Source organism: Ctenocephalides felis, unplaced genomic scaffold (genome assembly GCF_003426905.1).
Source record: "Ctenocephalides felis isolate EL2017-DRISC unplaced genomic scaffold, ASM342690v1 CF-g0.4_SCAFFOLD_01886, whole genome shotgun sequence".
Lineage (NCBI taxonomy): Eukaryota > Metazoa > Arthropoda > Insecta > Siphonaptera > Pulicidae > Ctenocephalides > Ctenocephalides felis.
In genome coordinates, this window is record NW_020538040.1 from 45929845 (window position 1) to 45955329 (window position 25485).

At 28.4% G+C, this 25485-nt stretch overlaps 1 protein-coding gene across 2 annotated transcripts in view; it reads left to right on the top strand.

Annotated features, from left to right (window-relative positions):
- Positions 1-25485, top strand: part of LOC113378751 (filamin-A-like) — a 191976-nt gene that overhangs the window by 158373 nt on the left and 8118 nt on the right. The window contains exon 1 of one of the 2 annotated variants that reach the window (XM_026619331.1): positions 20337-20534. The exons of the other annotated variant lie outside the window; for it this stretch is intronic. Within the exon in view, the coding sequence (XP_026475116.1) occupies positions 20513-20534 (22 nt within the window). The 5' untranslated portion in view covers positions 20337-20512. Of the gene's footprint in view, positions 1-20336; positions 20535-25485 lie in introns of those variants that run through there. 2 annotated transcript variants of the gene reach the window in all.

A 25485-nucleotide genomic window follows, 5' to 3' on the forward strand; every position in this document is an offset into this window, starting at 1 on the left:
ATATCCATAAAAGAATCAAGGTTGCGAGATTAAACTGAGAAATAAACAAATTTGGGAAGTAAATCTAATGCAGGCACATGCAATAGAAGAGAAAAAATAATTTAAGACAAAATTTGCAATGATCAAAAATTTAAAGAAAAATTCTGAAATGCATAGAAGTGCATTAGAGAAATTCCGAAAGTGAAGGTGCACTGAAAAATTCCACTCGAGACTAATTAGAGAAAAGCTGAGTTTTAGCATATAAAAATCTAATTGTTATTCAAATTTTGTTAATTTGAATATAGTCAGTAGCTATACGCATCGTTAACAAAATTTTTTTTTTATTTCTGCATTTTGATTTTCTTGAATTTAAATCCAAATTGAATTTCTGGACTCGAAGTAATGAGATTTTTTAAACTGATATAAATAATACTTTTCCAGTGTATTGTAATAATAATTATATAGTTTAGATTCTTGGGCATATTACAATAATTTAATAACTCAGTTTTTCTTTTGTCTATACATATTTGAACATATGAACGAAAAACAAATTGCAGGAAAATAAAAAAATGAAAAAAATGCTTTCGATGCATCTTCTTAGAAGTCAAATTTTTAATTTCATTTAAAAGCACGCCATTACCCTTGCTCTAAGTTTTTCTAAAATTTTAATATTCAAGAATTTCTAATCTAATTTAGAAAATAATTTTGTGTTAACTCTATTGTTCCTCTTTAATTTCACCATATTACACAATTTCGAATTGAGCTTATTTATTTCTAATGTAAATCAATTTACCTAAAGTATTTTTAATTTTTTTTTTTGAACTTACATTCAATTCTATGGAATGAGTCGTTCAAACAAATATTAAAAAAAAAAACAGTTATATTTTTCATTCACAATTGTAGGTACATCAAATTTGAAACCATTTCATTTTATTCAAAACAAGGTAAACGTAAGAATTACTTCGAATTTATGTTACGAAGATTTTATGTTACTTCTATTCCAAGAAAAGTGCACATGAGACTTTCTGTTGTAATTATTTGGATCACATGTTATTTGTAATAACTGAATAATAGTACAATAAAACAAAGGAATTACGTATATTATGAGATCATGCTTTTATATATTTATATACATTTAAATATGTATATAAATTTGTTTTAAATTTACGGTAATAAAATTAGCAGTTTTTGTGAAAACAGTTACTTTATCAAGAAATAAAAAAAATCCCAAAAACTATCGTTTCGTCAACACAAGCAGAACTGCATATAGTTCGGTATCTTCGAAGCGGCTGGACTTGCCTTTGCCAAAAACTAATCACCACTTCTCTTTGTCATTACGAATTGAATGTTTTTTTGGATCATTCTAATCGGATGCTCCGTTCGCTCAAAAATTCTATTTCTCTTTTCTGCACTCTTTATTCCCTATCTCCGAAATGGCTGGAAATGCCTTTGCCAAAAACCAATCAGCGCATCTTCCTATCAGTAGGAATCGAATGTTTTTTGAACCATTCAAATCGGTTGATCCGTGCGCTCGAAAACGTGGACGAAAAATTGTATCCATACATACATACATACACACACATCCATTTTCCTAAGGTATGCCAAAATGTTCAGAAACCTTCAAAACGTGAAAAAGTGTGAAAATTTTCATATTCGATTTCTGGACAATTACAATAAGGAAAAAGTAAGGTCTTTTGTTCGATTTTTTAACTTCCCGTAGGGCAAGTTATAGTAATCGCAAAAAAATCGAAAATGTAAATTTTTATATATCTTTACGTTTCAGAGGTTTCTGAACATTTTGGCATACCTTAGAAAAAATGGATGTATGTGTGTGTGTGTGTGTGTGTGTGTGTGTATGTGTGTGTGTATGTATGTATGTGTGTGTATGTATGTGCGGATACAAATTTTCGTCGACGATTTCGGGAACACGGATCAACCGATTTGAATAATTCAAAAAACATTCGATCCGTATTGATAAGGAGACGTGCTGATTAGTTTTTGGCAGAGGCAGGTCAAGCCGTTCCGAAGATACGGGGCAAAAAGTTCCGAAAACGGTAACTCAGTTTTTCAGAGAACGGAGCGTCCGATTTTAATAATTCAAAAAACATTTTATTTGTATTGACAAGATGAAGAATCGATACAACTTTCATGAAGGTAGGTCCAGCGATTTCGGAGATATAGAGGAAAAAGTAAAAAAATGATCCATTTGGCGGTCAAAAATGATCATTAGACATATGCACATCAAATTATCAGACATTTTATAGAGATTTTAACAATAAGTATACATTTTGTTAACATTCCTATAGGTTCCGTACCAATGCTTATGCGTTAGACAGCGACGCGGCGCTTACGCGCTTTATATTTTGTCCCTATGTAGTTAAAGCAGTACGATTGCTTTGAAAAAAAAGTTCAGATCTTCCACAATATGTCAAAATATTGTTAAAAAAAATTTTTTTTTCAAAAAACTAATTTTTTGTCCAATTAATAGTTTCTCAAAAATCTTATTTTTTCAAAGTAATTTTTTTTCAAAAATGTTAATCGTTTTAAAAAAAAATAATAATTTTTGGTACGGGAAGTTCCAGCAATTTGCCTTAAGGCACGATGCCCTAATTGCCTCAAGACAGAATTCCACTTACAGCTAGTTTTTTAATAATAACTGTTACTTGGATACAGATTAGTTAATTATCAGGAATTAGTTTTGTTTTGTGTAGCATGTAGATGTTTTGACATGTATTTCTTGTTCTTTTTGGCTGAAATTTAAACAGTAAAGAAAAATCTAACTTAACTAAGACAATACAAAAGACGAAGAGAAAGGAAAATTCAATACAAGAAAACAAAAGATTTCACTAAGATTTTCTGTTTAAAAAATCGCCTCCAAAACAGCAGTGCTGTTTGAAGCTTTGAAAAAAATAGAAATCTTTCAAAAAATTCTAATATTACTAAATTTTCAAATATTTTCTAAAAAAGGAAAAAATTTTCAAAAAAAAATTAAATTGCGGTACGAGAAATCCTACCAATTCGCCATAAGGTACGATACCATGTGCCACTAGTGTTGTTATTATACTTCATCATTTCTTTCTGAAGAGTAGGTACTGTAAGTCTTCAAATAATTCTACTGATTAACGTTGAAAAAAATATAAATTGCATATGAACTTACAATAGCAAGTCGTTTCTTTGACTAAAAAATATTCTCGATTGGACGCCTGGATTGTAGACGCACAAAATGCGTAATTGAAGTTCGGCGTGCATTTCGTTTAGTAGCATTTTTGGTACTACTACGAGCTAGAATTATCTTTAGACTTAATTTAAGAATAAGAACTATAAAAAGTCTAATTTATGTTTATTATTCTTGCAGACATAGCGGTTTTTTTTTCTGTGTATAAGTATATACAATTAATTTAAAAAAAATAGTACTTTACACAGCTTTATTTATAATGTATTGATGACTGTATTGCACTTATACAATTTTTAATTAATAAAATTCAAGTAATGATATTTAGAAAATTAGCATGAATAGTGACTGTTAAAATAATGATTTATTACTATTGCGCGCTTTTTAGAAGCCATAAAAAATTCTTTCATTTTTGCTTCAATATATTTTTATGGAAAATAGTTTGTGATGAAACTGCCTACATAAAAATTAAAGAACAATACATATGTACACATTTTATAAATTATTTGAAACGATTTGGATTATTTTTGCGTATATTCGCTAACAGTTCAAATAATTTTTAACGAATGGCATTTCGATAGTACTGCATTGTTCAATTGCGTTCGTAAAAAAACATTGGGTACTGACTACTTCTACATCCGCTCCATTTTATTTATTTTTTGTCCAGCGAAAATGCGATCTATGTTCATGTACACACCAGTTGGTTATGCGTTTTTGTTTTTACAAGCTGATATAATACTACAAATAAGCTTTATTCATTGCAATAATTCTTCGATCTTGAGTTTGCACTTATAAATAGCACTATTTGGTGTTACGCTGTTTTCAATTTGATTCTTGCATATATGCTGCATTCTGTATCTGCATTTAGTATATACATATGTAGTCACAGCCATTTTTCTTCTAAGCTTCATTTAACATTTTTTCAGATATATTATTTATGGGCCAATGCTTTAGTAAAATAGACCGTAACAGGGCGTTGTTATGGCAACGCTATGTTATGCTCCTTTCTTGGTAGCAAAACTGTCAAAATGCTATGTATTTGCTGTGCAATCAGGCACTTTAGATATAAAAACTAACCTAGACAACGCACAAGCCTAAAAAAAGTTACTGTAACTGTATCTTTCTGATGTAACTTTCTGATAACATATACATGAAGTTAGATTTTATATGTAAAACGCCTAATCGTACAGCAAATACATAGCATTTTGACTGTTTTTAGTAACATTTTATACGAAGGAAGGAACGTCACATAGCGTTGCCATAACAAAGCTATGTTACGGTCTATATATCGGAGAACCCGTCAATTTTGATTAAAGTTTGTTTTTGTTTCAAGTTTTAACTAAAATCTTAACCATTAATACATTTGTTTCATATGAACATATTATTTGATTTTTTAATCCTGTTCGGACGTATTTTCGTTTTATTATATTGGCCATGAAGGTGACAACCTTCAGGGCATTAAGCTTTACACGGAATGGTTGCTACCCCTGGTAGACGGGGTAGCGGAGAGTTTTAATGGAACTAATTGTTCACTTCTAAACGTAAAGTCCGCGCAACAACGTGTATAATGAATAACCAATAAATTTATCTTCTTTCATTATAACTTAGTAACAAATCAGTGATTGTAATTAGAACTGCAACAAATACATAATATACAAACAAATCAGTGTTTAATGCAGTCCACAGCTACAAGGGTTAAATTATAACCCAACAACCCGAGTATCGAAGGAGAGTTTAAATAAATTTCATAACTACGTTACACAAATACAAACCCTTTCCACTCGGATGCCGCCCATGTTGCCGCCTATGTTACTGGCCCATATTGCGCACTCCATAAATAAAATGTGTAAAACCTACTATTCGCGCTCGAATTTTTTTTATTATTGTAATTTTAGTTAATTATTGTCTATTCTTATTATTAAATGTGAATGCTGTAATTTACATCTTTATATCTTAGCAAGACATTTATTGATGGGTGTGTTGTTCTTGCGTGCAATAATTTTTGTATGCCGAGGACATTTTACATAATTGAGGTTAAATATCATTTGAACACTTGAACTTACCTTGAATAAATGTTTGTGTCACTAATCCACGAAGGATTTTCTATCTATTTTTGAATTTCGCGTTTTCGCATATATATGTGCGTTGCTAAATTTAGCTTTACTGAATAGTTGAAGTGTTACTGCTGAGATGTTTGAATTCATTGTTATGAATTTTGTGAATTATGGAACAGAACTTATATGTAAATGTGTATTTACAAAACTTTGAATTCTGTGCCCGTAAAGTCGGAACATAAATTGAACTATATCGTATAAGAATTTTTAGATATTTTATTATATTTGTTGAAGCTTTTCTCAATTTAAAATATCGTTTGAGTTTTTGGCACAGTATGAAAATGTTGATGAATAATTATCAAATTTATAATATATAATTTAATATATTATATAGGTTATACATAATAAGACACAAACGGATAAATCTACTTAATTAGAAGATGTATGTACTCGGATCAGACAGTCTTATTTTGCTAAGTTTTGTGCAAGATTTTAGACCAAAAAGCGGTTTTGAATTTTATATTTTGCACATATGTGTATAGTAAAATCAGAAATCTTTGTTTAGTAAATTAAAATTAAAATTATTTAATCTAATAATGACCGCAAGCCAATATTACAGGAAATATTCTACACCGTCAAGATACCTATAGGTGTGCTATAAGATCTTTTTTTACTTCTAACAATAAGATTAATTATGGGTGTATTGATTTTTTATGATTTTGACTTTGACAACATAGAGACACTTATTTATGTAGTTTAAATATAGGCCTACAAGGATGTTTATTAGAACTAGGAACTTTATCGCAATGAAATTTGAGATTTGATTTGCTTTGCAACATTATAAACAAAGAAAAGGCTAAGCCGATTTTTAATATAACTAATTAGCACATTTTCAACCGATATTTTCTAGATTTTAAATTTTCAAATTAACTATAAATGTGAACTCTTAAAAATTACAATAAATGAAACCGAAAAATTTTTTTCACTTTTCTACTAATTGTTAGAAAAATTATTCAAACGGCTTATAATTTTTTCTATTTTTTGTGAAAATTTCGCCAAAAGGTCAAAATTTATATAAAATTCACATACATTTTCAAAATGACTTGAATCGTCGAGAGAAATTTGGTAAGTCAGATTTTCTGGCGAAAACATAAATTTTACCTTCGGGACGTTAAAAATAGCATTTAACTTATATTAAACTGATAATTTCATTTAAGTGTATTGAATTACGTATAATAAAAATATTTATATTTTTATAGCTTTTTGTTCCTGCAAACTAAAGATAAACATTTTGATATATTGTCATATATTTTGGCCTTTATCAGAATTTCGTTTAATGAGAAATTGTAGTGTTATATATATATTTATATACATATCTTTTATTTTATAAATTGAGTTTTCGAAATCCAGTAATGCAAAATAAAAATATGCTTCTAAGTGAAATGTTGTTATTCAAAGATCGAACAAACGCAAGTGGTTTTCGATTACGCGAGTCTGAAAAATATTTGCTTATATAAGATAAATCTCTGTTCACGAAAGCACTTATCAACTTGAAAAACTTGACTTTGAATTATATACGAGTATAAACGCTTCGCAAAATCTGGCGAAGGCAGACTTAAATATTTCACTTGTATATTTATTCTGAAAAGGGGCTGAAACGCAAGCAAGGAGCCCTTTGTCAATATTCGCAAGTTTAAAAGACATATCAACATCTTAATGCTTACGATTTGGTGGATTGAGATTACTCAGAGGAAATGAATTATGATCCAATTTACAGAGTATCAAATTAGTAATTTGGCACCGTGAATGCTTGGCACATATTTCGATATGAAATGATAATGTTTTTGTAACTAAGTTGTGGAATGTTAACAAAAATAATATTTTTAATTTAATTAATTTCGCTTTAAAAAGATACTTCCTTCGATATATTATTATAGGACAAGTGCATTTAATAAATCAAAATAGCCGTTTGCCAAAATAATATATATAGAAAAATGTTACTAACAATAAGAGAAAATACCTCATCCGTGCACTGCAGCATCAATAAAAAAATCAGTATTAGGTACAAAAGTTGTAATTGTAAATGCATCACGTAGAGACAGGACAACCCTTTGGGTTGCCATCTATAAAAAGCCACGCCGTTTTAAAATTCAGGACAGGACTTGTTTAATTTCGGTTGCTGTTGAAGATATAATAATATTGAACAATATGATATTACTTTGTATTTGTTTCAAACACTACTAATTTTAATGAAGTTGTACCATCCCATAAAAATTCAGAAAATCATTTGTCTATATACTTTTCTGTTTGTTTGTCCACCTGACCATAAATATCTTTGTTTTGACCTAGTCCTTCCTTTCCGAAACTAAGTATTATTTTTGTTAGAAAACAACTATAGAATCTGAGAATAATCATACATAAAACTTTTTCCAACAAAAACTTGGAGTATAGAACTTATTTTTGTGATGAACTTGTGGATTCTTGTGGAATGGAAAATGTTTATTATATTGAGGGCTCAGTATGTCATTTCCTACAAAAATCTATAAAATATATTTTATTTTTTTAACTGCATAATATTTTAACGAAAAGGCGGAATAGTAGCAAATGATACTTTAATTCAAAATAGTCTGTTAGTCAGTTATGACAGAATTAACAATAAAAATTTTACTAAATACAGATTTTGAAATTTTTCACACAGCTTTTTTACGAATATGTCTAGTTGAACTCATATATCGTCAGAGCATTTAATTAATACGTCTGTACGAAGCCTTTCAGAGAAATGCTTATGTTGCACATTATTTGATTTTAATCGTTGCTTATTACTTAATTCTAATAATAGTTACCTTATAATTATATACTAATATTTCTATGCATAATATGCTTTCAAATGAAATATGATTCATTGATCATTAGACATCATACGTGAATACTCTGGTAATTCTTGCATTGAATTTTAATTCTGTCGCAGTAAACATTTTAGATTCAACTAGAATTATATATGATATTGTACTTATAGTTGTAATTATGTATAATATATATTGTTTCTTAAAACAATATTTTTTATAATAATATTTTCATTTTAACTGTACACAATTGTGACTATTTCTGGTATTTAGTGTTTTGAAGTCACATTTTATATATTTTGCTAAATAAACAAACTGGTAGGAATTTAGCACAAAATACAACGAACAATTAATTTTTTTAATGCTTTTAACAGCAATCAGAACTTCGACTCCTATAGGCTGTTGACCTAATTTGGCTTAATACTACGTCGGTTTTATAGATGGCAACCCAAACAGATTGTCTCACCTGTTTCATAAATTATATTATTACAATTTCTGTAATAGCGTGAATATTGTATTGATGCAGCCATGATGCAGCAATGCCGGATGAGAGCTATCTTTATTTGAAACATATTACTATCTATATTTCTAACGTGAAAATCGATTTTGCTACTGCTAGACATCAAGCTCCTCGAAGCGGGATTGAACCCGGGACCCCTGATTCAGGTCCAGTCGCTCTGGCTTAAGTGGCCCGAACAATCTATTTAATCGAACTATATATGCTATAAGCTATAAGGCTTAATTGCAAAATATAAAAAATGAATTCTTCAACCAAACATTATTATTCTGACCGGCTAAGTTTGCATTAAAATAGACCAATGTTATAGCAAGGTTGTGTTATGCTGCGTTTTTTATACAAAGTGGTACTAAAAACTGCCCAAATGCTATGCAGTTGCTGTGCAGTCGGGCGTTTTACACATAAAGTCTATCTTCACTCATATCTTATTATGACACATAAGAAAGATGCATTTATTATAAGATTCTTCTTTTGACATTTGTGCGTTTTCTAGGTCAGGATTTATATTTAAAACACCTGACTGTACAGGAACCACATAGTGTTTTGACAGTTTATAATACAATTTTATCTGAAAAACGCAGCGTAACATAGCCTTGCCATAACATTGGCCATTGCCATTTAAGGCAGAATTGGCCCATGAATGTAATTTTGCATAAGAGCAAATGCCTGTTTCCATGGTGTAAGAAGCAAATGGTTTATTATGAGGTTCAATATTTTTGAAGAATAATTTTTTTCCTACAATCAGATTATTGAAGCCATCGTGTAAGATTTTATTAATAACAAACTACCATGATTGGCCAAGAACAATTTAGATTGTATTGTCTGGATAATTATCTCTACAATTGATTAGAATATAGACTTATATATTAGCAGACATTATTTAGATTTTAAAAAAATGAGCATATTTAAATTAAACGGGTTAATCTAAGTGGTGTAGGTATATAAAGAGGCTGTCTTTTGAATCAGTCTTTCGTTTCGTTGAAATAAGCTCCATTGACAGGTAGTCTTAATGTGTAAAAATACGGTAAAATATGAAATGCAAATAATTGAATGAATTATGTTCGATGTAAAATAAATCAACGTGTTTTCATTGAATTCTGTATTTATGCAATGATGTGTCAAAAAGTGTGTGATTTATCATGCCACGCGTCTCTATTTTTATTCTCTGCGTAACACATCGAATCGTCGCGAAACTCGGTGATGAGGATTTTGTTATTGTTTTGGCTTACGAAAGAGCGTTATTACACACTAGAAGAATTGATTCTAATATGAAGCATATTCTATATATAAATTCGATTCACCTGTTAGCTCTGTTGTTTTCGATGACGTTTGTACTCTGATTCTAAAATTAACGGATCCGTCAGTTCGATATTACTCATTCATTACGAACACTAACGTTTTTTTATCATTGGCACATTCTTTGATTTTATTGGAAATGAAAATAATCTAGGTTAAATTTATGCGATGTTATTATTATGCGGTGACTTTCCATTCGTTTTCTATTTGCTATATTATTTTCTGTTACGACACGTACAAATATGATAATCATATTTTATACTGCATAGTTTTTAATTATTTTAAATAATACCATCCAATAACTGTACCTAATAAGTTTTAATAAATTAATAAAGTTGATTTTAATCGTGTAGGGGTTAGGAACATGGGCTAGCACAAACTGGTCTTAGGTTCGATTCCAACATCTCCCAGCTCGATATCAAGCAGTTTATCAGGTTCCACTTGAGGTTATAGATCTCAACTATAATCTCAAGTGCAAATTGGCTTTCGTGAACATTGCTGCAACTCATATACGCCAAAACGATTTGATATACTTATCTAATGTAAATATATGCAATCTACACATAAAAAAGCAGAGTGGTTGACCGCTGGGTTGCCCTCTCGAGAAATATACTAGGTTATAATTTACGATAGCTCATAGAACATATAGTTTTGTTTGCTGTTAAAAAATGACTTAATCTCTAAAAACCTCTATAAAACTATTTCTCAAATACTTTCCACGTTTATTACTGCATTATTAAATAACTTTTAGTTATTACTACAGCAATTTGCAATATAACACATCTAAAGCACTTATGTGTATGTGAACTACGTGCAGCTGTTTTTATAAATTTTTTTGTTTAGTGTGTTATTGCTTCAAATGTTTAAATTAATATAATTATTTTGTTTCTCAAATTCCAAGAAAAATTATGAGCATTAAGGGAAGAAGCTTATTTTTCCAACAATGTTACTTCACCAATATGTATTAATAAAATTAATTTATTAACAAATGTCATATGTCTTTATACGACTTCATTCAGATAAGTGATAAATATTGATATCACACGTATCGAAAAAAATACATTTAATGAATGATTATATTATTTTATTAAATAATTATTATGAATGTAATACAAAGTTTTTACGCACACTCTACGTTTAATTCAATTAATTTCAATCTCTACCTTAATGTAGCTTTTACTATTTTTCAAAAGTAATTTGTTTTCCAATTGAAATTTCTACTTCTAGTAATAAAACATATCATGATTCCTATTTTTCAAATTCACATTTATATGAATTTCATATCATTCATTTCTAGCACTCTGCAGCCCATGATTGTTCCCTTGATTACTTTTTCAACACCCAGTGGTTACATTGAAAACCCTATCGTGCTTTGATGAAAAATGATTCTTATTCCTTTTGCTCTATCAATAGGATATTATGTTCTTTCAGTATGATTCTATGAAAGTTTGACCTCATAATAATATACCTCGGTATTATACCTGAATCTCTGGGAAAGATACCGACTTAGTACAGTGATTAACGACCATATTTTTTTTCAACAACAATTATAAGTCAATGAGTCTTAAACAACCAGGCTTCATGATGGCAACAAACGGTTGTCTTATCACTTTGTGATGAATTTGTTATTACACTTTTTATAATACTGGTGAATTTTTTTTTTGATGCAATAATAAGTGATGGCTATTCGTAATACATTGTTATCTATATTTTGAAGTGACATCGATATATTCCCTTATTTTTTATATTTTTATAATTGTTATAAATGATCTTAAATTAATTAATCTTATATAAACTTATAATGGACTGCTTAGATCAGAACATACACACACACACACATACATATATATATATATATATATATATATATATATATATGTATATATATATATATATGTATAATTTTAGTCGGTCAATTACACAACTATGTGAATGAAAAAATTGTAATGAAAATTAAATCAATATTGTTTTTTTGAAAAAAACGAGGCATTTAAATCAGAAAAATAAACACATATTTTTGCAATGAACAATTAATATTAATTTAGTCTTATTTTACTATATGTATCTGTTTTCCAAATGACATTGTATCGCTATATAAAAAATATTCATTTTATATTTTATTGATTTCCTGTACTATGTTACAATGTGCTCAAGAAAATATCAGTCTTGCAATTTCTTTTCATGATATTAGTTTTTTGTTTCTTCTTAAGGATGTTTATTTTTCCGAGATCGCATTTGCATACCTGTTCTAGTTAGAGTACTAGTATTCGTCGGAAAGTTTCCTTGATATCAAAAAAATACTCATATTTCATCGCATCAGTTCAAGAACGAATATACAATTTATTATCTCAAAATAGCACAAAGTTGGCTAGCACGGGCTGGTTTTGAATATTTTTTCTTGTACGTTCGATGATAACGTGAGCCGCAGGTTGTTCATCGCTGAAATATTTGATACGATTTATACCAAAGAATTGTGTAACACGATCTTCGTTCGAGAATCTCTTTGTGCTCTGCTACTTCCCGAGCCGTGTTTTTCTTTGGACCTCGAAGAAAGTATCCAGATTTAAGGTTTTTCTCGAACACCCTTTTGTAGACTGTGCGGCCCATTTGTTACCCGAACTTGCGGATGAAATCTGTTGTGTGCTTTTATATGAAAAATGATTCCTTACAATTATTCTGTGAAAGGTTGCATGTTAAAATTTAATAATCTCGGTATAACCTTTTCTATCAGATATTTAATTGCAATTTATTTGTATATATATATATATATATATATATATATATATATTAGGGTGGTCCTTAATATGGACATTTTCGAACTTCCTTGCTCCCAAGGACTCAAATGGTTCCTGAATTCTCAAATGGTTTCACAATTCTCTGAAAGTTTTAGCTATTGTCTTTTAGATAGAGCGTAATTTAATCAAAGTTTTGTGTGGAAATAGCATGAAAAAATTTCAAAAATATTACAGAGCGTCGAATTTTCAATAAAAGATGACACGAATTTTCATTTTTAATTCATTTGTCGCTAAGTAATGCCTAAAAAATTTTTTTTTGAATTTCCTAAATTTTTTCCATGCTATTTTCATACGAAGTTTGATTAAATTGTGCACTATCTAAAAGTTAATATTAAGAGCTAGAACTTTCAATTGGTCTTTACCAATTTATTTTTAACGAATTTCAATTTTATATTAAATTTTACAACTGCATATTATTCATAACAGCGATTATGTTATAGTTGAAATCTTTTGGTGTTGTCATATTAACATTAATTTTCAAAATAAAATTAAGCTTTTTATAAAATGTTATTCCAACTCTGTTGATGAATATTTGTAATGAAATGCCAGATCAAGGTTATATACAATGTTTTATCTTTTTAAAAATGTACCCATAAAAATCATACTTTGCATTGATTGAATAATGAAGCCTATTATTTTATAAAATCCATTTAAAAGTAAAAATAAGATATTGGACGTATTTGTCTCCTGGCGTCCCATTTTGCCCCGCCTAAAACAGCAAAAAAGCACATTTCCACAATGATGGGAGTTTAACTGAACATAGTAATATAGTTGTTAGTTTCAAATGTGTTATTTGTTGTGATATGATTGGTTTAGCTTAAACTCGAAATGGACCATTGTGCCCCACCCTATTTTATATTCTTGTATGCATGTATGTCGGTATGTATATATATAAATGAAAAACAGGATTTTTTTAAAACATTCTAAAATACTATATCTTAGTTATTTGAACTCATAATTAGTTTCATACATAATTTGTCTAAACTACAATTGTTTTACTGTATGCATTACATAGTAATGCATTAACATATCCTCATACCATGGATTATTGTTTTTTCTGATACCCATAGGGTAGAAAAACATGTACATAATTAAATATATTGTATCATATCCCACATAATGCAATTTAAAAATTTCAAAACTGAAAAAAACTATTTTTTTCGTTGAAATATATAAGTATTTTCTTCTTTTAATTAGTAATTTTTCAATTTTTATTGTTATAATTCTAGTTTTCAAATTTAATTTTAGTTCGGCTAAATGACGGCTAAGAATATATCCGAAACGTATGGAGTTTAAAATAAATTAAAAAAATTTTTTTTTATTGATGTTATGCACAATCATTAGACATAGTTAATACATATGTCAGCTTCGCAATAAGAATTATACGGGATTAATTAAACGGAACTGCGAATATCCACCTCCATGAAAAATATATTTCTATTGTGGAAAATAGTTTGATGAAGGGTAAATTTATAACCAAGAACATACATCAAACGCGAGTACATTTTCAATTCATCATATTTCACAAAAAGAACATAAAGTACAAACACTTGATATAGTTTTGCACCTGGTACAGATTTGTCTTGTCAGGTTGTTATAACTTTAAGGTCGATGGTGCATGCGGGCTCAGAACTTCCAAGTTTATTTTGTAGATAGACTAATTAACCTTTCGCGTTCAAACGGCTCGGCGCGTTTGATGAAGTGTTTGCCGTTTAACGGCAATCTTCAATTAATATTACCGTGGAAAAGGATTTAAAATGCTACGAATATTTTGCTTTAAGAAATTTAAACATTGCAAACTTTGAAAATTGTTTGTGCGGAATGACTTTTTTGATGATACGAATCATATTTTAAATTTTCAAATCATATTTCATTTATAGCTTACACGTGGGTGGGGTAAAAAGGTTCAATTGAACTTCTACCCTGGTAAAGGTGTAAACAATAGTAAATGAAAAAGTAAATTAAGTTACAAAAAATTTGCAAGAGATAAAATAAATAAATAGCTATTCCAACTTTGCAGATGAATATTTCTGGAAAAATAACAGATCTAGGTTATATATAGTGTTCTCTGTAAAAAAAAAAATGTGCCCATGAAATTAATTTTTTCTAAAAAAAATCTAAATTATTAAAAAATTTCTAAATTATCATAAAAATCAAATAAAAAAAGGACTCTTGTAAACGTACACATAAGTTGTTTAAAAAATACGCCCAATTTAAAAAGCAGTTTAATTACGGTACGGGAAGGTATAAACAATTAAAAATTGTAAATAAAAAGTAAATTAAGTTAAGAAAATTGCAAGAGATAAAATAAATAAATAGCTATTCCAACTCGACAGATGAATATTTCTGGAAAAATAACAGATCTAGGTTATATACAGTATCTCTGTAATAAATGTACCCATGAAATTTATTTTTTTGCATTGGTTGAATAATATAGCTATTATTTCGTAATAGTACATAAGTGTAAAATGTCTTTAAAATGGAAAATAAGATATTGGACTTGTTTTTTCGCTGGCCGTCTTATTTTACCTTGCCTATGGGGTAAAAAGGACCAGGTGCTAAATTTTTGAAAAACAACAAAAAATGCATTTTTTACAATGATCTGGAAGCCCTACTGAACATGGTCACATAGTTGTTTGTTTGACATGTGTTATTTGCTGTAATATGATTGGTTTTCACAATATAGTTTTTCAAAGTCAAATTGGATCTTTGTACCCCATCCCACCTTTCAAACATTATACATGTTTATTTATTATATATGTATATGTATCATATTGCAGTAGTAATATATATTTTTATTTGTAAAAATTAAAAATACGTTTCTATGAATTGGGCTGACTTTTTAAGTTGCGTAGCTTTATAATAATGCAACCCAAATGGTTGTCTCTATGTGATGAATTTATTATTACAATTTTTAAAATACTGATGATATTCCATTGATTATTGATGATTTGAAAACATACTGCATTCTGCATTTCACTATATTATATCAATCTGCGTGACATCAAGATGTCCTAGAAATGTATCCATGTTGGAACTTCTGATATAAAGATTCTCAGCGTATAAGAATAATATAGTTTTTCATACTAATCTATAGAGAAGTCTCATTGGTTCTCATTTTTTTAAATATATGGAAGCATGTAAAAAAGCTAGTAATGAAGCAAAAAAAATATGAGTATGTCAGTCAGTCCATTATTTTACGAGTGGACGAATTGAATAATTAGGAAATTGCATGTATTCACTGATTTTTCTGTAATTGATGTAGCTCTATAAATAATATTTTTTTTTCTTGACATATTATCAGAGAGAAATTTTTTTGGAGAAGTTGATGCTCAACAAATGAGCAATTTTGATTTTTTCCGTGTAGATAAATATTTTAGAATATTTTTATTGACTCAAAATTTAGGTTGACACTCATACTTTTTGAATATTTGGAGAAAGTCACTTATGTACCATTACTTATTAAAGCTGTGGACGAACTTGAAATGAAAGAAATTCTCATATTTCAAACCAAGATAGATAATCTAATTTAGTGTCTGAACTTTTCATCTCTGCCTTTGGAATTTTAATACTTTATTCTACTCAATGTCTTATTAGTTACTGACTTACTTTGGATTCGATAAAAACTCGTTCGGCTACATAGTATTTTCGCGAAGACGTGGACTTTTTCATTTTATCACCGGATCATATTTCTCACATATACAAGAAACGTGCGCTAATATCTTTTGCTTATTTTTATATACCAGTGTTTGTGGAAATAAATTTAAGCAGGATGATCCTGTCATTCTCAGTTTATAAATTTTTGAGCTCGAAATCTAAATGCGGTTGCTTTAAAATTCCATCAATTATGCGATAACAAAAGTTTTTCTTCAACTATTTTTGCAATATTCTACAATGTCTTCTCGCACACATGAAATCAAATACCACTACTTCATTAATACATAAATAAATAGGGATTTACATATATGTATTTCTATATTTACCAATATATTTTTTTTCCAATATAACACAACTTTAGTTACGCTTTAGTTAATACACTTACTTTATTTCTTGCTATAACTTTTTGCGTGGGAGCTATTATTTCTCGATACAGTTGAATAGAAAATCTTATTTTCTACTCAATCAGTACTTCCTGATACACATGTATAGAAACTTGTAGGTATAATATTGTAGTAGTTATATCTATCTTCACTTGAAAAAAATAAAAATGTGTTTCTAATTGAAAGCAGCCCTTTTGGTTATGCAAAATGGCTTTTACTATCGGACAGACACCCACTTGTTTTCTATTCAATAAACTTTTTTCTATTTTCAAACTTTGTAGTGTATATTTATTTGTCTACTCTCCACATAGTTTTTGTAGGTTTTACTTCCAATCCCGACACAGAATTTTATTCGGTTACTATCGCATGTACAACCCCAGTTTGTTTTTTCATGATCAGTGTTCTCGTTATTGTAATTCTAATTATATTCGATTTAGCCTTAATATACTTCAAAATAAACAAATATAACAAATTATATCTCTACCAATATATTCCGAATTTATTGTCCATCAATAGGGAAGTAACACGTTGCGCAAGTAAAGCAATTACCTTTATTGGTTTCTTGAACTGATGGTCGTTAGTGTCACTTGAAGGATGTAAATGAATAATTAATTAACTCACCGTCTTATAAATTATATGTTTGGGGAATTGAACTATTTATTATCGTCCCAGATGGTATTGCTCTTTTAGTTTGATATAGTTCATGGACATTGGTTTATATACCTATCGACTAAATATACCTATGCCAAGGTATCATTAGTATAGTTTCAATTTATCTAATTACTATTTTTTAGCAATAGGGGAGACTCGGTACAGTTGTGACACTTTTTTATCAATAATAATTTTGTTATTATAACAGTCAGCTGGGAGAGAAATTTTGGTTAAATTAAATGGTAAATTTGTACTTAAATACGATGGATTTGTCATATTCAAGTCATACTAGAAAAGGGCGAGTGTCACAACCGTCCACACCCGAGGGGCGGTTGTAACCGGCAAAAAAATAGATAAAAAATAATAGCTATACACACGAAAATGAATTATAACGTTTTTTATTGTCAAAAATTTGTTACACGACATAGCATAATTAAAATAATCGACAAAGCTTTTAAAAGACAAAGCTAACAAAATATCTTTATCAATTTTTTTTTATTGAATTTTGCTTTCCCTTTCTTTTTCGTGGCTGATAGATATCATATTCTTTTTTAATGTTTTATTTATTGTCGTCAGCAACGTTTGAAAATTTAGAAAAAATAGAATTTGAATTTCGATAAAAACATTCTAAAATGAGAATTGAATTGAAGATAATTTATCGTATTTATAAGTGAAACGGCCTTTCAATTCCTTTTTCGTAACCAACGCAAGAAAAGGGCAGTATCGTGCATTTAAAAAAAATGAATAAAATTATTTCATTTGTCACTATATATATTCAATCTTTTTTCTTATCTTTTAAATAGTTTAGAAATAATTTAAATTACTTCACCTTTTATAGATAACGTACTTCGATATTTTTATAATCGGATAATCATTCTATATATAACTATGGTTATTATTCAAATTTTTTGTAAAATACAATATTAAGTGTGCAGACTTCTAAGATATAGACAAAACCTTAATGTATAGTGTTTTTTTTAACTTTTTTACAATTATCAAGTCTAGAAGAAACTAATATTGAATTTAGATTCAATAAATCATAGTTTTCTGGCGAGTTAGGACTTTGTTAAAAAAATAAAATACTATCTCTAGGTTTACAAAGATGCAAGATATTTAAATTTAATTGACATTAACCTTCAACTTTCGATATTCATCGTATAACTCATTCAATTCGCCTAAAACAAAACTGTATTCCCTATGAAAATTCCGTAACGCCAACGACGGATGCTATTTTCTATTCTTAGCACGAATTTCGTCTGCATCTCTTCGTACATAGAAAAGATCATGTCTCTAATACATGGAAAGCATTCGGACACATTTTCAAACCAACCGTGTACGAATTAATAGACGGGGGCTAGTTCAAATAGAAATTTACATTTTTCTCTTCGTACATAGAAAAGATCATGTCTCTAATACATGGAAAGCATTCGGACACATTTTCAAACCAACCGTGTACGAATTAATAGACGGGGGCTAGTTCAAATAGAAATTTACATTTTAAATTAAAATTTAAAGTATTGGACGTATTCCACGTTAATGTATTCAAAATGCGTTTTTAATAAGTCGTCTATATAATAGTACAGTTATATAGTAACATACAGTATAGTATATGTTGTATATATATATTTGTTTCAAAATCATATTCATGTTGATTATACGTTTCGATACTTGATGTGTGGCATCAAACAAAAACTTCCAGTATTTTAAAATTTCTAAAAGCGTTCATAGGAAGAATTTGATTCGATGAGTATTATGATTTTTTTTCGAATATTTTTGAAAATTTTGTAAGATTTAGATATTTTAGAAAAATTAGAAATAATATCGATTTTTTTGAAAATTCTGAAATTTTTTGAAAATATTTGATAATTTTGACTTTTTTTAGAAATTTGGATTTTTTTTAAAGTGTTTGATACTCATTTATATAGGTTGACCCATACTGTCCAAAATGTGGAGAATATTTGTTTGAACAATGTAAGTTAACTTTAAACATTATAAATCTTAATACGGAATCGATAAGAATTAAAACAAAATTGGTATTTATTATTAACAAAACAGCTGTCTCAATCTTTGCTAAAGGTTTTTAGGAGCACGTTTCTTCATCAGTAGAAATTAAATGCCTTAAAAAAAGTCGTATGTGTGTGTGTTTGTGTTCGGATTCAAATTTTCATCGACGATGGTAAGACGAATCCGATTGAATGATGCCAAGACCGATTTGAATGATTGTAAAAACATCCGATTCTCATTGATAAGGAGACGTGCTGATTAGTGTTTGACAAAGGCAGGTCCAGCTATTTGGAAGAAACGGGACAAAAAATGCCAAAAATGGTAATTAAGTTTTGAAAGAACGGAGCGTCCGATTTCAAAAAACATTTTACTTGTATTGACAAATTGAAGAACTGATTAATTTTGGGAAGGCAGGTCTAGCTGTTTTGGAGATCAAGTGAAAAAGTAAAAAAAAGTCATTTTGCGGTCGACATATTAGACATATGCACATCAAATTATCAGATATTTTATAGAGATTTTAGTAATCAACATTTCTATGGGTCCATATTAATGTTTATAAATTTTCAAAAAAATTCAAAATATGATAAAAATATTTTTTAAAAAAGTCTTTTTTTTTCAATAATTCCAAATTCTCAAAAATCTAATTTATACAAAATTCTGAACAAATTTTTAAGCTTTTTTAAAAATTCCAATCATAGGTTCGGAAAGTTCCATCAATTTGCCTTAAGGCACAATGCCATGAACTTTTAATTTACGTTTGTTCACAAAGTATGCATAAAATCATAATTTTTTTTCTAGAAATTTTGTACTTTGTGGCAATTTTATACTTTGTGTTTTTGTGTATCGCTACGCACAAGCTTACATATTAGTTGAGTAAAGTATACACTAGAGACCCGTCTATATTTTCGTTTAGTATATGTTTGTGTGCCGGCTGCTATTCACGATCGAGTTTAAAGTTAGACACCGACGTTTTGGACCGAATGCGAGGGGTGGGTCTCTATTAAAATTCGTCGTTCAAAAGTAAACGCGTTGACGGCAGTGTTACGTTGCTTATCTGTTTAGCGGCAGCCGATTAGTGGCGGCAAAAATGAGATTGTGCCTTCATTAAAATCGATATAGTTCAAGTTCTAAAGTTCTAAATATTAGTTATATATATACAATATGGATGATAAACAGCAATATGGTAAGGAGATTTTTTTTTTAAAAAAAAAGTTAATTTTATACTAATATTTGAAACAAATTGTTGTTTAATTTACTTACATGTGTGATATTCATAATAATCAGTTTGAGTATTTATAAGTAATTCACACACTTTACATTATTATGTTATATATTTTATAATTTTATCGGCATAGATTTTTTAGCATTTAGCGACTTTAACTATTTTTATTTTATATTATATTTTATTCAATGTCCTAAGTTTTATTGATTTTACATACTTCTTCATTTATAATTTTTTATATCCCAATCTGCATGATTTTTTTTATATTTCACGTTCAAATTTCATTAAAATGATTATTCATCTATATGTATCTGATATATTCATTATAACTACAATTATATTAGTGTAACTTCTTTAGTATTTTCAATCAGATTTTCATAAAATGTATCGGGAATTGATCTCCGTCGTGCTTTAAAATATAATAGTTTCTACTTACTTTTTCATTTTATATTGGGATATATATTTTATATCCCAATCTGTATAAAGTTCTTCATACGTTCAAATTTTAAGAAAATCGATGCATCTATATATATATATATATATATATATATATATATATATATATATATATATATATATCTGATATATTTTTTATAAATACAATTATATTATATCTTTAGTATTTTTAATCAGATTTTCATAAAATGAACCGGGAATTGATCTTCGTCGAGCTTTAAAATATAATGGTTTCTAATTATTTCTTCCTTTTACAAATTCTTTATATGCCAATCTGTATCAATTTTTTTTATATTTTAAGATAATGATTATGCATCTATATGTATCTGATATATTTATTATAACTACAATTACAATAGTATAAAATCTTTAATATTTATTTAATTGATATCCGTCGACCTTTAAAATATAATGATTTTTACTTACTTTTTCATTTCCTATATTTTTTATCCCAATCTGTATGAAATTTTTAATACGTTAAAATTTTAACAAAATGAATGCATCTATATGTATCTGATATATTCATTATAAGTGCAATTGTATTAGTTATATTTTTAATATTTTCAATCGGAATTTTATGCAAAAACCTAGGTTCGAACTCGATGGCTCGTTGTTGTGATTATACCCATGCACGCAATATGGTAAATTAATAATTTTTTAAATGTTCAAGTTTACAATAGTTTATTAAATCACATTATCTACATATTTCAATAAAGACGATGATGATTTTTTATACATTGCTGAAAAAGTTTATTAATCACCATTTACTCATTATTTACATAGGTGCCCTAAAGAATTTGCATTATGCCAAATACCGTATTTAACTTTTCAAGAACGTTATTTGGAAAAGATCTGCCATAAATAAAAGCTACTATTCTACTACATAATTTGCATGTATTTAATACGAATTTCACATGTGTAGTTTTAAATTGGTTTAATCTTCAACATATAAGATTGACTCAAGATTGATTAAAATTATTTTTTCAAATTTTGTACCAGCAACATGTAGCTATGTGTTGTATCTACGACATGTTTGTGACTAACATTTTTAGCATTTTTTGCATCTTGTTATTTATAAAATGCTTATTTATAAAGTGTGTTATAACGCTTTATTTAATCATATTGTTATGCATGTAAAGTACAATATATTCATACGATGTTGGCGTTCATCCATGTTTTATGCCAGGCAATTTATATCATTATTTGCCAGACGTATGTGACATTAATTTATTAAGTGATTCGTGTTGTACCTTTCATTTAAGATGTTTGCACAAACTAAAACTAATTAAATTATTGGTTCCGATATTTGCGATACTAATAATGTAATGCAACATATCAAATGTGATACACATCTGCAAATTTCTGCAAAGATGTCATTTATAAAAAATATGATGAATACTTTTTGGGAATCAAATGTTTATGAAATATAATCTGGTCAAGCTTTTTTGAATATTGTTCACGAATCGAATAATACAGATTTAATGCACAGGTTTTTAAATATTTTAAGGGCTTTGGTAGCCGGTGAAAATGTATCTATATCGAGCATTATTTTAAAATCTCTATCGATGTTATTTTTCTAACAATTCAGTCAAACATATATACAATTTAATATAATTCTGTTTGAAAATGGGACATTTTGGTAACAAAGTTTTTTGCATCAACTTTATGAAACATGCGAAAAACTGGAAAATTAACATAATTTAACATCATCAGATGCAAATTATGATTCACATTTTTAAAGTTATGTTAAAGATATGTTAGTTTTTGCGAAAAGCAAATCTGTTTCTTCCTTTTGGAAATTCCGAGAAAAATAATTTAATATAAATATTTATAAAAATACTTTATAGAAATTTTTTATTCAAAAATGGCAAAAAATCAGAAATTTTAAATTGTCCCAAAATAGAAAATAAGTATAAACTTTATTTGAATAATCATTTGTACACACCGTCAGAGTATGTATACATGCTCGTTTTTCTAATATATTTTCTTTATTTTTAAATACAGTCAGTTATGATTGACATGTTTTATTATACCTATATGAATTTTACATTTAATTATAATAGCATACAGGATAAACATGAATAGTAGATACTCATGAGTAACACATTTGGTAGGCCTCAATGGGCCGATTAGCGAGGGTATGTTAGATAGCGTTCTTCATATAAAGTGGTACTAAAAACTGTCAAAATTCTATGTGGTTACGAATGTTAAAAAAAACATAAGTGCATCATTGTGATGTGCCATAATAATATACTATTGTATTTCACGGTATATACAGTGCTGGATTTACAGTAGGGGCAGTCGGGGCTACTGCCCAGGGCGGCAAATTTTCGGGGGCGGCAAAATTTGGATAGTGAAAAAAATTCTGTATAATATAATTAACTCATTTTTTTAATAACATTGTTTATTCAAGAAATATAATTAATAAAACATAATAGCAATTTTGCTAATAAAAAGATTCATAAACGAGCTGAAAGTTGAAGAAAAATATGTCCTTCAGATCTCGAGCACTCTTAAGATGACGAATTTGTGCACTTTCAAGCTCATAGCTCAAAAAAAAAAAATTAAACTAGTGACGCATGGCATTGTGCTTTAAGGTAAGTTACCGAAACTTTCCGTGCTGAAAATTACATTTTATAAAAAGCTTTAAAATTTTTTGAAAAATAAAAAAAAATAATTTAAAAAACCTTTTTTTATATTTTGAGTGTTTTCGAAAATTATGAACTTTTATTTATTGAATTATTGGCCAAGGCAAGTACAACTTTTTCGAAAATACTGGCCGAAATGCTAAAAATGATAATTCAGTTTTTGAGAAACAGTACGTCCACTATCATTAAAAATGAAATGACAAAATGAAGAACTGCTTAAATTTGTGGGAGGCAATTCTAGCGGTTTCGGTGATCCAATAAAAAAAATTCGAGATTTGAAAAAACATTTGGCGGTCAAAAGTGATCATTAGACAAAGGAACATTAAATTATCAGATATTTTAATAATAAGTATAAATTTTGTTTACATTTCTATGAGTTCTGTAACATTGTTTATCCGTTTACTGCGACGCGGCGCTTACGCACTTCTATATTTTGACTCTACGCGGTCAAAGCAGCATGATCGCTTTAAAAAAAATATGAAAAACTCAAATTTTTCAAAAAAGTCAATTTTTTTCAAAGTTTTAAATATTTGAACTTTTTTTAATTTTAATTTTCGGTACGGGAAGTTTCAGCAATTTGCCTTAAGGCGCGATGCCAAACACCTCTATTTATAGTATGTGATGCGTAATGAATTTTAAATGAATTTAAAATGAATTTTTATATAAAAACCATTTAAGTAAAAATCCTCGGATGGGGCGGCGTTTTTGTCAGTGCCCCAGGGTGCCAAATTTCTAAATCCGGCCCTGGGTATATATATATATATATATATATATATATATATATATACAAAAATAACCCCAAGTAGAATTGAATAGTAATAAAATGAGAGATGCATTCGAATCCTCCAAACACAAAGTAATGCATAAATAAAAGAAAACATTAATGGTCATGTCGCGCGTTACGACAAAATTTAAGCCGGGAATAACACGTCAAGCCCATGAAAATAGATCGCGGTGAAAGTATAAATAAAACATAAGTCGCTCGTAAAGCGTACCGACTGTTTGCTCACCGAATTCCTCGTTTGTGATTATTTTACGGGGGAAATTATTGAAAAATTAATAACGACTGCATTATGTCGGCGAAGCTTTTCCCTGATCGATAAATGCAGACAGAAAATTCACAGTAATGCGCTGTGGGATTCAATGAAACGCATACATAATTTTTCCGTAATGGTGACTCATAACCCTTATAATAAATGAGATTGGATGTATTTGCCCCCTATGGGGTAAATGGGGATAGACGAATAATTGAATAAAAAGCAATTTAATATTTTTTTATATTTAGGCACTAACTGAGAATTTTTTTTGAGCATATTTCAATAGTCTGTGGTTTTGATATGTCGTATGTATGTTGTTTGGTTTTCACAGTATATTTATTGAAAGTCTGTTAATAACGAGCTGTAATATTTCGTGGTTGATTGTTATGCTGTATTATATTTTATTCATATTTTGAATTGCAAAGAGGTATTATAAGATCTTCAGATATCATTCAAGCAAAAAAACTGACTAACATGTTTCATCTTCAAATTTATTGCTTTTTTCAATTTTCTGGGCATATATAATTACTTATATTCTACATATAAACTTACCATAAATATCCAACTTAGTGAAATCTTTATGTTCAAGCTAGTCACTGGAGTCTTAAAGTACAATCCTATATTTAACTAGTGTTCATATAACATTTCGAGAGATTTAACTTTTTTTTTGAAACATTTGTTGAACAAGTTTCACACGTATTTTATTAAACTTTTGGAATATTGTTTTTAATAAACAAATTCTTATTAATATTGTTATAATTTATATATTGA